Source organism: Saccopteryx bilineata, chromosome 3, assembly GCF_036850765.1.
Source record: "Saccopteryx bilineata isolate mSacBil1 chromosome 3, mSacBil1_pri_phased_curated, whole genome shotgun sequence".
In the NCBI taxonomy this organism is placed as follows: Eukaryota; Metazoa; Chordata; class Mammalia; order Chiroptera; family Emballonuridae; genus Saccopteryx; species Saccopteryx bilineata.
In genome coordinates, this window is record NC_089492.1 from 50,160,744 (window position 1) to 50,178,151 (window position 17,408).

Below are 17,408 nucleotides of genomic sequence, written 5' to 3' on the forward strand. Positions count from 1 at the left end.
TGGGCAGAGCATCGCCCCATGGTGGGCGTGCCGGATGGATCCCGGTGGGGCGCATGCGGGAGTCTGTCTGACTGTCTCTCCCTGTTTCCAGCTTCAGAAAAATGAAAAAAAAAAAAAACACAAAAATCATGATTGTTCAGAAAATTTTAAGATACTGAAGAAAGAAGTCAAACAAAATCCAATAAGTGAAAGTATATACTGTGTTCATGAATAGGAATAATTAACATCATTAAAATGTCCATATTACCTAAACTATATATAGATTTAAGGCAATTTCTCTAAAGATAACAATGTTGTATTTCACGGAACTAAAACAAATATTTCAAAAATTTATATGGAACCACTAAAGACCCCAAATAGCCACAGCAATCTTAAGAAAAACAAAGTTGGAGTAATCATGCTACCTGATATAAAACTATACTACGAGTTCATAGTAATGAAAAAAGCATAGTACTATCATAAAAAGACATGTAGATATATGGAACAGAATACAGAGCCCAGAAATCAACCCACACCTATATGATCAATTAATATTTGTCAAAGGAGGCAAGAACATGCCATGGGGTAAAAGTGAACTATTCAATAAATGGTGCTGGGGAGATTGGTCAGGTACACGTAAAACAATAATATTAGAACTCCTCTTTACACACACACAAGAACAAACTCAAAATGGATTAAAGACTTAAATATTAGACACAAAATTATAAAAATCTTAGAATAAAACATACGCAGTAAAATCAGACATTTCCCATAGCAATATTTTTTTCAGATATATTTCCTTGGGCAAAGAAAATGAGAGAAAAGATAAACAAGTGGGACTAAATCAAACTGAATTTTTTTTTGCACAACAAAAGAAACCATCAACAAAATAAAAAGACAACTGACTGAATGGGAGAACATATTCGCCAATACATCTGAGATAAGAATTTAATATCCAAAATTTATAAATACTTATAAAGCTCAATATCAAAAACAATCCAATTAAAAAATGGGCAAAAGATGTAAATAGACAATTTTCTAAAGATAGCGTACAGATTGCCAACAGACATGAAAATCAGATGCTGCATGTCACTGATTATTAGAGAATGCAAATTAAAACCACAATGAGATATCATCTCACACCTGTCAGAATGTCTATTATCAATAAATTAACAAATAACAATTGCTAGCTAGGGTGTGGAATAGAGGGAAAGCTTGTGTCTGTTCGTGGAAATGCAGATTGATACAGTCAGTGTGAAAAGCAGTAAGGAGTTATGTCAAATAATAAAAAATAGAACTGCCTATCTGCCTATTATGCAGCCTTATAAAATTAAATGAGACAACTTGATAAGAAATGACCAAACAAAAAACTGTGAACTAAAAACCATAGTCCTTAAGCACTATTTCTGAGGACCACATCTTTCAATAGATCTTCTTTCAACTACAAATCATGTCCCTTTATTTAATTCCAGGAATCTATTTTTCTCCCTTTTATTTCAAATTCCCCTAAGCTCCTCAAGAGCTGCTTTTATCTTCCCACCATTAACACCTGTGGGGTTTTTGCAAAGCACACAGCTACCAGAATTACACCTTGGCATTTAGCTTTTCCATATACTATGCAGTACTGCATAACTTATTATTCATCTTGGAATGACTTCTATCTCAGACTTCCTGGTTCCCAATGCAAACACATTTCTGACTGGCAGCATTCACCAGGAAACTGAAATATAAAGTTTTTCAAATTCATTTTTATAGTCCAACTGTGACCTTTTATAGTGAATCGATTCTGAATAAATTCATTCAATCATTAGATTTACATAGGCTCTCACTAACCTTGAGTAATTCAGGTTCAAATCTTCAACTGCTTGAAATAGTATGTCTTTATTAACAAAATAAAAATTATTCAGTGCATGAAGAAAAATTATACATCCCAAGGTAATTTATTCTATGTTACTGATGTAATGAATACAATAGTTTCTCAAGTCATAATTTTTACATTTCAGTCAAATATAAACTAACACTTTCTAGAAATATAAATTTCTTTTAATTTGGGGACTATCTTTATTACATTCAGGGGACAAAAGAATAAATGATTGATTCATACCAATAAAGTGCATCATTAAAATTTAGAAACCAGGCGGTGGCGCAGTGAATAGAATGTCGAACTGGGACTCTGAGGACTCAGGTTTGAAACCTTGAGGTTGCCAGCTTGAGAGTGAGCTCAGGCTCACCAGCTTGAGCACAAGGTCGCTGGCTTGAGTGTGGGATCATAGACATGATCCCATGGTTGCTGGCTTGATCTCAAAGGTTGCTGGCTTGAGTCCAAAGATCGCTGGCTTGAAACGCAAGGTTGCTGGCTTGAGCCCAAGGTCACTGGCTTGAGCAAGGGGTCACTCACTCTTCTATGACCCCCTGGCCAAGGCACATATGAAAAAGCAATCAATGAACAACTAAGGTGCCACAATAAAGAACTGATGCTTCTCATGTCTCTCATTTTCTGCCTGTCTGTCCCTATCTGTTTCTCTCTCTGTCTTTCCATGTTAGTAAATGTGAAGAATAGTCCTACCTCAAAATAAATAATGCAGAATTTATACTAGCAGTTATTTAATAAAGTGCTTACTCTCCGTCAGTGGCAATGGGATAGCCTGCAGACAACTTGGAAGAGAGGAAAATAGTGATAGCTTATTACATTGCCCAGGTATTTTGACTTATTATGCGGCTATCCCAGTAAACTCATTTCTCATTGTAAAGCTTCTTAAAATAAAATTAATATGTTCAGAATAACAAATGGCATAACATATCTAATAGTATGTGAAAGCATGTTAGTGCTTTCTTTCCCACATGTATTTTGGTTATGCTTTTGAAAATGCTTACATAGGCATATAAGATAAGTACTCTAACTACATTAACTCACCAGATTGATGACATTTTTACAAAATAATCAAAGCTCTCAGTTTTAAATACATTTATTCTATTTTTTTACTTCATTATAGATTCCAGATGAATCCCTAGAGTGAAAATGATACTCTTTGATTGTTTCATATATTTGATGGGTATATAAGTGTGTGTGTACATATAAGTATATATATACTCTACATTTATATACCAATGTATATTTATATGTATATATGTGTATATGTATATATATGTATACATATATATGTATATGTGTGTGTGTATGTGTGTGTATATATATATCCCTATATATGTAGAGTTATGTAGCATTCATTGTTCATTTTGAGGGAAATCTATTTAAATGAAATGTTTGATAGAGACTCTGAGCTTGATTAATAAATTTCATCCAGTCTTTAATTTGGGCAACCTTCATGATAATGAATTTCTGTACTATTAACTCCAGCTCAGACATGTATCTTAATCTTTAAAGCAACATATTAAACACAGTGTGTCCAATACTGAACTTGTTCATCTCAGTCTGACCCCTTTGAATTTTTCTCAGTTATCAAAAAAAACATCTGAATTGTGTTTTATTCCTAAACCTCTTCCTCAAAAACTCCTAAATAAATCTAGAAGATGTAAGCTAACCAGCTTAAATAATCATCTCATTTAGATTTCTGCAATATAGTTTAAGCAGGTCTTCTCAGTTTATTTATTAAATATAGCTTTTTTATGTATCAGTTATGTATCAGAACTATTGATAGACACTAGGAATACAAAATTAGGTACAGTTACTTCTTTCAAAAAGTCTAATGGGCCTGACCAGGCGGTGGCGCAGTGGATAGAGTGTCGGACTGGGATGCGGAAGACCCAGGTTCGAGACCTGGAGGTTGCCAGCTTGAGCGTGGACTCATCTGGTTTGAACAAAAATTCACCAGCTTGGACCCAAGGTCGCTTGTTCAAGCAAGGGGTTACTTGGTCTGCTGAAGGCCCATGGTCAAGGCACATGTGAGAAAGTAATCAATGAACAACTAAGGTGTCGCAATGCGCAACGAAAAACTAATGATTGTTGCTTCTCATCTCTCTGTTACTGTCTGTCTATCCCTGTCTATCCCTCACTCTGACTCTCTCTCTGTCTCTGTAAAAAAAAAAAAAAAAGTCTAATGGAAAAGATAGGTATGATGTGGACCTTGGTGTTTTCCAATAGTGTAGTAAAAAGCCACAGCATTTTAAGAACTTGTTGTACATTGCTTGGTTCCATCTTCCACACCATTACCAAATTAACAATAGTTTTCAAATGTAGTCAACTATATCATTAGTCTCTTTTGTTAAATTACTTAGTGGCTTCCTACTGTCTTTAAGACAATTGTTAGCATAATACAGAAGCCTTTTAATATTCTGAGTTCTGCCTACAATTTAGCATCATCTTCTCAGTTCCTCAACTCATTAGCTTAGTCATACTCGATGCCTTTACAAATAATACTCCTTTTATTTTTATCCTTGACTGAAATCTTTATCAAAAAGCCTTCTTTCACCAATATAGTTTAGCTGTCCCTTTGAAACAGAATTGTAAGCATATCCTAACACAGCACTTGTCATTCATTATGTATTACAGTTGAGTGTGGTGGAGACATTAACTCTAACCTCTTTATTCAGACTCAAACACAGTTCAAACACACAGATTTAATACATGACTAGTGGTAAATATGATACTTTTAAGGCAATAAGTAAAATCCATAAATTTTTATCTATTCTGTGATCATTTCATCTCTTTGTTCATCATCACCATTCAAATTTACAAAATATATAACATTAGTATGTAGTTGTAAAGCTAGTATCCATGGCCACCGTCACAGCCGCCTGGCCCATGCAGGTTCGCATTGGATTCGGACAGACAGTAATGAAACAACGGAGCCAAGAACTGGCAGGCCACTAGCTTTAATCCTAGCTTGCACCCATGGGCAAGTAAAAACACACACTGGGCTCCAAAACTTACTCATTCAGTGCTCACAAAGCTACTGACTTATCCAAGTTTTCCTAGGATCAAAGGTTTCTACCTCACCAGCCTTATTCACCTCTGTTCCCCATCTCCTTCTCTCTGCACAAACTCTGCACAACTGGTTTCTCCTTTAGCACTCCACCATCTTGGCTGGCTCTCCTCTCCTCCACGTGGCCTCTCTCTGCTCTCCTCTCTGCTCTCTCCTCTAATGCTAATCTCAGGAACTAAGAGAGCAAGCTCCTGGTCTACCCCACTTTATAGTGCAGAAACCAAAACCTTTAATCCAATATACAAAATAGGGAAGTCTCTAATACAAAGTCACTTATCTGAGGCATGATGGGATTGCACCACCCCACATCAAAAAGGGTGGAAAAGGCTTAGTCCTAAAAGCAAGCCCCAGGCTACAAGGATCCTGCCTGCCCACAGCCCACCCCCAACACACATTAATATCATCTGGGCACAGGCTTCCATGTGGGCAGTGCCATCTTTAACAAAGTGAGCATAATATATTTTATCTACCCAATAATAGTTGAAGTACTAATTTTAGTAAAACTACAATTACTTAAGTCCAAAAATGTTTCATTAAAATAATTTCACATGAATGAAGAAGTGAAAAGTATAAAGATACATAAAGAAAAATAGTTTTGCCTTGGCTACTTAGCTCAATGTTAGAGCATCATCCCAAAACACCAAGGTTGTGGGGCTTGGTTGTTTGTTTGTTTGTGACAGAGACAGAGAGAGGGACAGATAGGTACAGACAGATAGGAAGGGAGAGAAATGAAAAGCATCAACTCTTCCTTGCAGCTCTTTAGTTGTTCATTGATTGCTTTCTCATATGTGCCTTGACTGGGGGCTAGAGTAGAGTGAGTGATCCCTTGCACAAGCCAGAGACCTTGAGCTATGCTCAAACCAGATGAGCCCTCACTCAAGCCGGTGACCTTGGGGTTTCAAACCTGGGTCCTCTGTGCCCCAGTCTGACATTCGATCCAGTGCGCCACCACCTGGTAAGGCGGTTTGGGGTTTGATCCCAAGTCTAAACAGGTACAGAAAGCAACCAATGAATGCACAACTGAGTGGAAAAACAAATGAATGTGTCTCTCTCTCCCCTTTCCTCTCTCTGTCTCTCTAAACTGATTCAATAAAAAAAATAGTTTTACAGAAAAGATTTACTATTAAATATACCTGTTAACCCACCAGCCTAAAACAAAAGAAAAAGGAGTTATATGTGTATGTGGGCTTTTTGCCACATTGAAGAATGGGTCAAATGGAAATGGAACTGTGTGGGAAGATTTAATGTACTACTTAACTAAAAGACTGATAAAGACAATTTGCAAGGAAAAAACTGTATTCTTGTGGATATTTTTGAACAAAAATTAGTTAAATGTCAAATACCAGGCAACTGGCATTAAACAAAGTAAATTAGGTTCTGACTTCACAACATCTTTGTTGTAATTTTTTAAGTTCTATGTAATAAGTCATAATCCATAGTGATTGTTCTTTTGGCATATTTGCCCCCTCAGCAGTAAAATAGCCTACTTCTATTTCATAAGATAGGTGGCATAGTGTATAAATTACCTTCATATGTGGAAGTTGTTTCAGATTTTTCTAAACAGGAATTGTTCTGTGAGGCATGGAAATTTGGAGCATATAAACAGTGAACTGGTAAGGAAACTGATAAGAGATGTATCATATTTTCCAATTCTTGTTCAACAAAAAAGTTTTTCCTTATTGTGTAACTTTATTTTTAATTTATATATAATTAATTAACTTTAATTTTGAACAGTCTGAATTTAAGGACTACTCGATGCTATCCAAAAGTAAATTTGTTTTCTAACCTGCATCTCTTAATTATAGTTTGCTTTGCATCTCAACTCTCTGATGTATTACAACTAGCTTTAAGAATCTTTGTTATAAATAGCAAAAAATAAATAGTAAAAAAAAGCCAGGCTTTTTCTTTTTTATTTATTAATTTGAGAGAGAGAGAGAGAGGAAGAGAAAGAGAGAAACATCAATTTGTTGTTCCACTTATTTTTGCATTCCCTGGTTCCTCCTTGGTACACACAGCCCTGACCAGGGATAGAAGCCGCAACCTTTGTGTGTTGGGATGATGCTCTTACCAACTGAACTACCTGTCTAGGGCCCAGGTTTTTTCTTTTTCCTTCTCACTTAAGTTATCTAGTAAGTGACATGTCCAAACTTGAAGCCAATTCTAACAATGGATCTTAAGATATAAATAGCATATGGAAAACATTTTACTTGGAGAGAGAGAAAAAAAAATCATAAAACAATAACATAAGGTAAAAGAAACTGACTCACAACAAACTATGTTTGAAAAAAAATCAGTAAATTGGTTTTCTGGGTTTAGTGTTTTGCACTAAATGGGATTTTGGTTCTCACTATTTCAGAAAACACTCAGGCATTTACAATGAAAATTTATTTATGATCATTCTCAATAAATGGGTTTTTCTTGTTTACTTAAAGAGTAATTATAGAGAAGCACAAAACCTGGTTGAGATAAAAGAAGAAATATGAACCATAGAATATAACATACTTGGGTTTGATTCACACTTATTAGTTATAATATATTTTGAACACATGGTGTTTTCTTAATTATATCATCTAGAAAATGTCAATATTCTAGGCAGTGCATAGTTCTTGCAGAAATTAGAAAAAATGTAAGACAGAGTCTAGCACAGTGTTATGTTCATGTAGTAACAAAGACATAGAAGAGCAATAGCAGACACACAGAAAGCTTCACACAATGATTTATACATGTGTTCACCCATCAATAGCAGGAATAAATGACAGACTCCATATTATGCTCCTCATTATCTTCACATGAAATATTGTTTGATAATAATGTTTCATATTTTTTTCTTTTTTTTAATTAAGTGGGAAGTAGGGAGGCAGAGAGACAGACTCCTGCATGTGCTGGGACCGGGATCCACCCGGCAAGCCCTGTATGAGGTGATGCTCTGCCCATCTGGGTTGCTGCTCCATTGCTCAGCAACTGAGCTATTTTAATGCCTGAGGCAAAGCGATGGAGTCATGCTCAGCACCTGGGTCCAACTTGCTTGAACCATCCAAACCATGGCTGTGGGAGGAGAAGAGAGAGAGAGAAAGAAAGAAGAAAGAAAGAAAGAAAGAAAGAAAGAAAGAAAGAAAGAAAGAAAGAAAGAAAGAAAGAAAGAGAGAGAAGGGGGAGGACAGGTGGAGAAGCAGATGGTCACTTCTCCTGTATACTCTGATCAGAAATCGAACCAAGGATTTCCACATGCCTGGTGGATGCTCTATTGTTGATCCCACTGGCCAGGGCCAATGTTTCATCTCCAATCACGTGTTGATTAATCATTGTTTGTAAACACATTTTATATATACTAGGAGCTGGTTTAAGAATTATAATCTTAAATTATAAAAACCAAATAGTATTTATTAAATCTAAGATTTTTTATTTATCTATTTGCTTGCAGTGTTTTAAATAAAATATTTATTATAAAGAGTAACTCAGAAGTAAATGAATCATTTTAAAAAATCTTTAGCTGTGAGAGCACTTAGGTCAATAAACTTTTACCATATATTTTAATATTACTTGCTTGCTTTCTTGGTTGTCTTCAATGACTATTATAATTACAGTATAGAAAATGTTGTGATTCGTTCTTCATACACATAGCTATCATTGCTTCCAGCTTTTAAGCTCTTAAAAACATTTAAATGTGTCTTCAAAATGCCAGATACATTTTATATTTATCATTTCATATTACTATTCAAAGAAATTTTGACTTAAATAATATTTCTGTCAATAACAAATAAATACCCAGTCCCCTCTCACTATCCCCTCTGACAGCTGAACTGCCAGTTCAAAATTACCTTATCACTTCTGTTGATACAAGACTATGAAATGAATAGGTGTTTTTGCTTACTCATTGGCATAGATATATGTTTTAAGTGCCCTGATAACATAAAACAAGATATTTAAATTGATTTATTTGTATATATTTTTGAAATAATTATTTTATAGGTACAAAAGTTATTTCTGGAAATAAAAGTAAATATTGAAAGCTAAATCATAGCATTTTGATAAAAATATTTTAATTTACTTTTTAATAGTGGGATATAGTACTAACAATATGATTAACTTTTTTTATTTAAGAGAGCTGTATCTTGGTGTGAATGTAGATTTTAATTGTATTGACTTGAATATGTTTCTTTTTCCTCTGTAGGCTGTACTTTGGAGGTATAAATTTTCTCAGCTTAAAGGCTCATCAGATGATGGCAAGAGCAAAATCAAATTTTTGTTTCAGAATCCAGACACTAAACAGATTGAAGCAAAGGTAAACCCAAGTTCATCACATAAACCACCTGTAACTGCATTAATACTGTTAAGAAGCAAAAAAATAAAAATTTAAAAGAACCAAAGAGCAAAAGTATACATTCTTTGTTGACCTTGGACTGTACCTCATGGACAGAAGAAAAATTTCACTGGATTTTAATGGCTAATTTTCACTGAGGCATAACTTAAAATCAATTACACATAATTGCATTTCTTAATTTTAACTCTTTATAGGCTTAACTTGTATCACACTAATATAAGGTCTACCAGAAAGTTCTGTCCGTTTCTATCACAACAAGTTTTGACACGTAAGCACATGTTTATTTGGCGCATGTGTGCCTCTCTATTTTTATCACATACTGACATAGCAAATTAACTAAAACAGAGTTGATTCATGTTAGTCTTATGTATGAAGCGATAGTGTACCCATGGCTACTGATAAAGTTCATTTACACCACTGTAATTTTTACGAATTTCAACAAGGAAGAAATGCTACAGAAGCATGTCTGTCACATCCACCATATTCTCCGGACTTAGCACCCTCTAACTACCACTTGTTTTTGTCCTTACAAAATTTTTTGAAGGGCAAAAAATTCAAAAATGAAGAAGATATCAAACAAGCACTGGTTCAATTTTTCGCATCAAAAGATAAACATTTTTCAAAACTGGGATATACAAATTGCCCTCACACTGGCAAGAAATCATTAATAATAATGGCAATTATATTATTTAATAAAGTTTATTGATGGTAAGAAAAATTTGTATTTTGTTTTATTCCAAAAACAGACAGAACATCTGTTAGACCTTATATAACATTCTAGAAACTAAAAAGTCAATTTCTTTGTGGCTTCATACACTAAATAATAATTTAAAATGCTTAAAAATTACTGACTTTATTATTATTCATTCTCACTTTGGACATGATAGAAATTCTTTAAAATATTTTTATATCAATTCATATTTTCTCATTTTATTATGTGTTAAACAAAATGAGTAAATGAATACATTTCTTTGCTTTTCTTCATGCAAATTTTCAGTGTTCTTAACTATATTATGTTGTTAACTCATTAAAAGTTTCATAATTGATTTTTCAAATACACTTATTTTTAAATATTCAAAATTTGAATTAGTTTTTATTATCTTACTATGAATTTTACAATAATAATGTTTGAGTTAGAATTAATTATAAATATAGTATACCAGTGTGGTAGAATGGAAAAGTAATAAATACCAAAGTGGAAATTTAATTTTATATTATTTAAAACCCAAATATAATTTTTCAAACTGTGGATTTTAATTACCATAACTCTGTTACTTTCCTGTACCTATTAAATTCAGATAGTAATAGTTTTAGCATGACATTCAAAACCTTTCAATGGATTACCTTATCTGATATTTTAATGTTCTCATTCTTCCTTTACCAAGATGTTTTCTTTTTTAGCCTTCTATATCAGCTCATGAATTTCTTTAACATTTTTTCCTTAGGTTTTTATCTGAATCTATCTTAGAATACCCCATTTCTATCTTATATTTGTCTTTGAACTTATCTTACCACCTCCTCTTAGCTATAGGTTATTTAAAGAGGGAAATTTGGCTTATAGCTTTTTTTATGCTGGTCACTTTCCTACTGCATTTCTCTAATGCTTTAGTGACACACCTGGTCTTGGCATGAATTTATCTCCCATCAGTTTAGACAAGTGTCTTGGAGGCTCCATCCACTTCTTTTATTTAATTTGCCCCATAATTTTCAAGTTCACATTCCATCACTTCTTTCCTAAATGTAGACCTATATATGGAGTTGCTTTCTCTTCATCTTTACCTAATTTTTTTTAAATATCATATAGTAGTAAAAATATTAATTTAATAGCTAAAGAATTTTGGCTTCAATATATAAATAAGCTGTCTTTTACCTGGGTAAGTTATGAAACTCAGCTTCAGCATCCTTCTATGTAAGATGCAGATTATTAAATTTTATGATTGTAAGACTAACAGTACATGTGCTTTTCTCAGAAGATTGAGAATTCAATCCAATGTATTTCTGTTGCATACTCAAAAATATCCTAAAATTGGTAGGAAGTTACAGGCTCAAAAAAATAGAAAAGGAATTTCTTCCATCCACATAAAAGTAAAATCAATTCACAAAAGAACCCATGGGTCTAAACAAATACAAAAGAATACTGTGAAAGATTTTCGGGTGAATTACCTTCATTGAGGAAGTTCGCCCTGTATTCTGAAGCAGTGGAGCATGAAAATGGCCACTAGTTCAACTGTCAAGATAATTACTTGAAAACCACCTTCAGTTTGTTGGTTAGTCAATTTCTTCTTTCCCATACCTTGTTCTGAGATGGAGCTAAAAAAAATGGGTTTACTCCCATGGTTAAACTGAAAATGTGGATCAAGCTCTGAGTGCCTTTAGAATATTTTGAACTGATTGATGACAGCTCCAATTCCCTAAGAAAAACTTCCAGCTTATCCTCAGTTATATTTGTTACCTTCAAGCACTATCAAAGATAAGCTCCTTTAAACAGAATATATATTAACCTTCTTAGAGTTAATATGACTTCTTAGAGATTAAAATGACTTGGAGATAGTTTTATTATTTTATTTTTGGATTTTTCTGAAGAAAAAATTGAAGAGGCAGAGAGACAGACTCCCGCATGTGCCTGACCAGATCCACCCGGCATGCCCACCAGGGGGCGATGCTCTGCCTATCTGGGGCCTTGCTCCCTTGCAACGGAAGCCATTCTAACACCTGAGGCAGAGGCCATGAAATCATCCTCACTGCCAGGTCCAACTTGGCTCCAATGGAACCTTGACTGTGGGAGAAGAAGAGAGAAACAGAGAGAAAGGAGAGGAGGAGGGGTGGAGAAACAGATGGGCACTTCTCCTTTGTGCCCTGGTTCAATAGAATAATTAGTGATTTTATAAAATATGAATATTATAATTTAAAAACTCTATAACAGAGTAGAAACAGCTGAAAACTATAGGTGAGTTATTATCTCAAGATGCAGTAGAACAGCCCTGGCCGGTTGGCTCAGCGGTAGAGCGTCGGCCTAGCGTGCAGAGGACCCGGGTTCGATTCCCGGCCAGGGCACACAGGAGAAGCGCCCATTTGCTTCTCCACCCCTCCGCCGCGCCTTTCTCTCTGTCTCTCTCTTCCCCTCCCGCAGCCGAGGCTCCATTGGAGCAAAGATGGCCCGGGCGCTGGGGATGGCTCTGTGGCCTCTGCCTCAGGTGCTAGAGTGGCTCTGGTTGCAACATGGCGACGCCCAGGATGGGCAGAGCATCGCCCCCTGGTGGGCAGAGCATTGCCCCATGGTGGGCATGCCGGGTGGATCCCGGTCGGGCGCATGCGGGAGTCTGTCTGACTGTTTCTCCTTGTTTCCAGCTTCAGAAAAATGCAAAAAAAAAGATGCAGTAGAACAAAATATGGGAAATATAAAATGAAAGACAGTTCCATAAGTCTACCACTGAAAACTTAACATTCAATATGAGTAAAAAGAAGATATAAAAAAATTTGAAAATACAAAAAAATCACCAAAAAATGAGTATATATTCATATTTTCATATTGAAGAGGAAAATTGAGTTCCAATTAGTTAAAGAAAAATTAATTATATCCAAAAACTTTTAAAATTCAAGTATAAAACAAAAATTTATATCATGCAGTGGTTGGCAAACTCATTAGTCAGCAGAGCCAAATATCAACAGTACAACGATTGAAATTACTTTTGAGAGCCAGATTTTTTAAACTTAAACTATATAGGTAGGTATATTGTTATTAACTTAATTAGGGTACTCCTAAACTGGCCTTTGCTAAAAACTCAAGGGGCCAAAGAGCTGCATGTGGCTCACGAGCCGCGGTTTGCCCACCACTGATTTGGATTAGTGTCCTGAGTTGAGAACCTCAGTGAATTTTTTTTCTCTAAAAAACTGAAAATACAGTCAAAGGAACTAAAATTAAGTAGTTGTTTTAAAACATTCTAGAAATTAATCAAATTCACAAAAATGAAAAATAAGTCACAGAATAGACTGAAATTTTTCTCTCAATGAGAGATTACTACAACTCACTCAGTAAATTAATGGAGTACATTTTAAAATTTTGAGTATTTTCAAACACCTTCCTTTCCCAGAGAGCCAACAACATTTAAGAAAATGAAGAATTTTTATCTCATTCAGAGCAGAATCAACAATTTGAGTGAAAAATACCAAGAGTGTCTACCACCAGAATATAACTTAAAACAATAACAATCTGCTGACAAATTACAAGTATCTAAGCTTGAGAATTCGATTGAAACAAACAAAAGTCTAACCTGGAATGTAAAAGAAAATCTTGGAAAATTACAAACAATGATTAAGAAATTTAGAAAATTTTATGACCTATTCTTAGAGGTCTAAACTAATATGTACATATTCAAGACTTTAAGCATGTCCAGGAAAAAAAAATAAAAACAAAAAAAATATATATATGATATGATATGTAATGAGTCCTTGGACCGCACTCAAGACAATGCACAAACAGGAAATCAAAGTCAAATTTGTCTTGTAAATGAGAAGATGTGTATTTATATGCAGATTTTCTTGACAGAAGATAATAAAGCCTGACCAGGAGTTGGCACAGTGGATAGAGAGTCAGCCTGGAATGTTCTGGAACCCAGTTCAAGACCCTGAGGTCGCTGGTTAAGCATGGGCACATCTGGCTTGAGCACGAATTCCAAAACATGAGCACAAGGTCATTGCCTTGAACATGGAATCATATACATTACCCCATGGTAGCTGGCTTGTGCAAGGGGTCACTGGCTCAGCTGAAGCCCCCCAACTCAAGGCACATATGAGAAAGCAATTAATGAACAACTAAGGAGCCAAAAGAACTGATGCTTCTCATCTCTCTCCCTTCATGTCAGTCTGTCCTTATCTATGATCCCACGCTCCAGCCAGCGACCTTGTGCTCAAACTGGTGAGCCCGTGCTCAAGCCAGATGAGCCCACAACCTCGGGGTTTTGAACCTGGTTCAAAACTCCTTGTTCCAGTCCAACACTCTATCCACTTCGCCACTACCTGGTCATTATTTTTTTAGATTGTCCAATTTGAAGGTTTATAATAATTAGTAGTATTCCCTTGTATCAGTTATAATATTCCTTTTTATTTTTTTATTTTATTTACTTGATTTCTTGAATTTTTTTTGTTGAGTTTAGCCAAATGTTTGTAAATTTTATCTTTTTAATAAACCAGCTCTTGTTTTTATTGCTCTTTTCTACTGTTTTTTTTTTGTCACTATTTCATTTGCTTTCACTCATCTTTATTTCCCCATCTTTATGTTCTTGTTCTAATTTTGTACCTTTAGTTCCTCTATTGTACTAATTTTTGGATTTTTTTATTTTTTTCCCTCTCATTACTTTAGTTGTGAAGTTGATTTTTTTTATTTATTTGTGATTTTTCTTATTTATTGACATAGGCATTTAAAGTTCATAGAAAAAAACAGATTTGGTATGCTGTATTTGCACTTTCAGTATCTCAATGCAGTTCATTATTTCTCTTTGAAATGTCAATTGGTACATTGCCTGTTTAGTAGCATGTTGTTTAATCTTCACATATTTGTAAATTTTCTAATTTTTCTCTTGTAATTAATTTCAATTTTTATACCATTGTTGTTAGAAAACTTGCTTATATGTTCAATTTATAAAAAGTTTATTAAGACTACCTTAATGGTCCAACATAGAGCTATCCTGGAGAAAGTTTTTTGTGTTCTTTAGAAGAATGTACATTTTGTTGATTTTGGCTGAAATGGCCTGTTAACTTCATCTGGTCTAATGCATTAATTGAGGATCATCTTTCCTTATTGAGTTTTCTATCTGGTGATCCATCCATTCATATAAGTTTACTATTAAAGTTTCTTGCTAATATTATGTTGCTATCTGTTTCTCTCCTTAGTTCTGTTAAAATCTGCTTTATATATTTAGGTGGTTTTTAATTTCTTAAATATTGAAAGACATTATTGACTTTACCTACTGATCCATTTTTCTACTCATTTAGCTAAAAAAAAAGAATTTCTTAAGATCTTTTGTACATATTTAATTTGTCATTTCTACCCAGTTATTCATAAACTGACTGCTATGATTTTTTTTTTTGCTTTCTATTCTCCAGAAAAATTATTCTTGTCAAAAATAAAATTACCTCCATATTGCCAAATTGAATGGTCAATGTCCAGTTGTCATTTCACCAGGCTCTGTTTTCTGTCTCTCACTTCTTTGGCAACTATTTTTCCTCTCTCTCTCTCTCTCTCTCTCTCTCTCTCTTTCTTTCTCTCTCTCTCTCTCTCTCTGGATTGGTTGTTTTCTAATTTTTCTACATGTTTGTAATGTAGGATCCTTTGAATTAGTTCTTAGTTCTTTTTATATATGCTTTATGTAAAAAACTATAAATCTACATTATGCTTAGTTGCAATCACACAGAATGACAAGACAAAATATTTCAAAGTAAATTTTTTTATTTAAATAGTTTTCTGGTACATGAAGATATTATTGATAAAATAAGTCCTAACTGAATGAACACTTTGTATTATTTTCCATTGCCACATACTATAAATTGTGAAACTATAATAATATGTACATCAATTTTAATTCTGGATCCCTTATTACAAATATGTAATCATATAGCAATAACATGAGCAATTTCATATGGTTTATTACTATCTTGTTAGTTTCCTTATATAATTATAATATAGACTTCATTAAGCACATATATATTTGTCTTCTCTCAATTATCTTGGAATTAAAATATTTTAATGGTTTTTCATAAAAATATCTGTGACTTAAGCTTTTAAAATCTATCTTTAGCATTACCTCATGATTTAGCAACCAAATACAACAATTTTATATAGACAAGTACAATTAAAATTATTTAAATTTAAAATTAATGAAATGTATTATTTTTGAGACTGATCATGTCATTCCCAATGTCATAAAAATTCATTTCCTCTTTTAGTAATTTATATTCAGTACCCTATGACAAATAGTAACTTATTCTAAAGAATAATAAATAATGTTTTCTTAAATCACTCCAATGCAAATTTATCATTTGAAGTGTGTACAAAGAAATAAAAATACTTTTTAAACTATTTTTATGGTTCTCTTTATATATACTTTAGCAAGAACAAAATTTTAATCTGACCAAATATATTTTTATGCAGCATTTATCAATGACTGAAGTGACATAAGTATGCTTAATCCTTCAAGTTCTTAGATTACAATGTTTTGAAGTAAATGTGCAATATACATCAATTTACATATTGATTAAAAATTCCTAGTTTTCATATATTTGATACAATTGACTATATTTAAATTTAATGCACTTAAAATGTCTAGCTCTTACTTACATGTCTAGGTCTTATCAATTTTTTAAAGAAGTTTATTTTTATTTTATCTGACCCATTTCTCTTTTCTTTCCAGGAGCTGGAATTTTCAAATCTATTTGCGGTTCTTCACTGCATTCATTCATTCTTTGCTGCCAAAGTAGCTTGTTTGGATCCTCTCTTTTTAGGCCATCAGGCTACTGCTTCTACTGCACCCAATTCTGCTGCTACAAGCAAAGCAAAGTACACGACTTGACATACTGAACTTTGTATTGCCACTTACCATGGCGATATAAGTAGAATAAACAGATTCATCATTTTAGCCTTTGGAGAAACAATAATATCATCAAGCCAACAGTGAAGTCAAGTTAAAATTTCAGCAGAAAAAATATGGTCATAATGATCCCAAATGGATTTCTGTCTTAGAAAAATGAACAAAACAGCTTGTTCTCACTCCATTGATTTGTACCAATATACTGCTTTCATCAAAACTGGAGAAAAAATAATGAATTATGTAAATAATATAAAATTGTAAGCTATCTATAAATAAAATGCCAAATAAATGATTATTTCTGTATTTTAGATTATTTTGTATATAAAATACATGCTGGGTCAGATCATGAACTAATGCCCTATGTGAGTGATATTAATAAGGCAAAAATTATATGACAGCAAGTACACTAACTTGCAAGAAATCTAATAAAAAGAATCATTTTAATTTGATGATGTAGACTTCTCCTTGTATTTTGTTTTCATGATTTGAAACTGTAACTTCAATTTTGTATGTGTTATTTTAACATATCCCTAAGAATTACAAAATAATAATAACATTGGCCTATGACAGATATAACATGAA

At 33.6% G+C, this 17,408-nt stretch overlaps 1 protein-coding gene across 4 annotated transcripts in view; it reads left to right on the forward strand.

Moving 5' to 3' along the window:
• SNTG1 (syntrophin gamma 1) overlaps positions 1-17,198 on the forward strand; it is a 617,538-nt gene extending 600,340 nt beyond the window's left edge. For all 4 annotated transcript variants that reach the window (XM_066264652.1, XM_066264655.1, XM_066264653.1 and 1 more), the window contains 2 exons: positions 9,094-9,204; positions 16,650-17,198. In XM_066264652.1, the coding sequence (XP_066120749.1) occupies positions 9,094-9,204; positions 16,650-16,808 (270 nt within the window). In that variant the 3' untranslated portion in view covers positions 16,809-17,198. The remainder of the gene's footprint in view (positions 1-9,093; positions 9,205-16,649) is intronic.
• Positions 17,199-17,408: the final 210 nt, after the last annotated feature.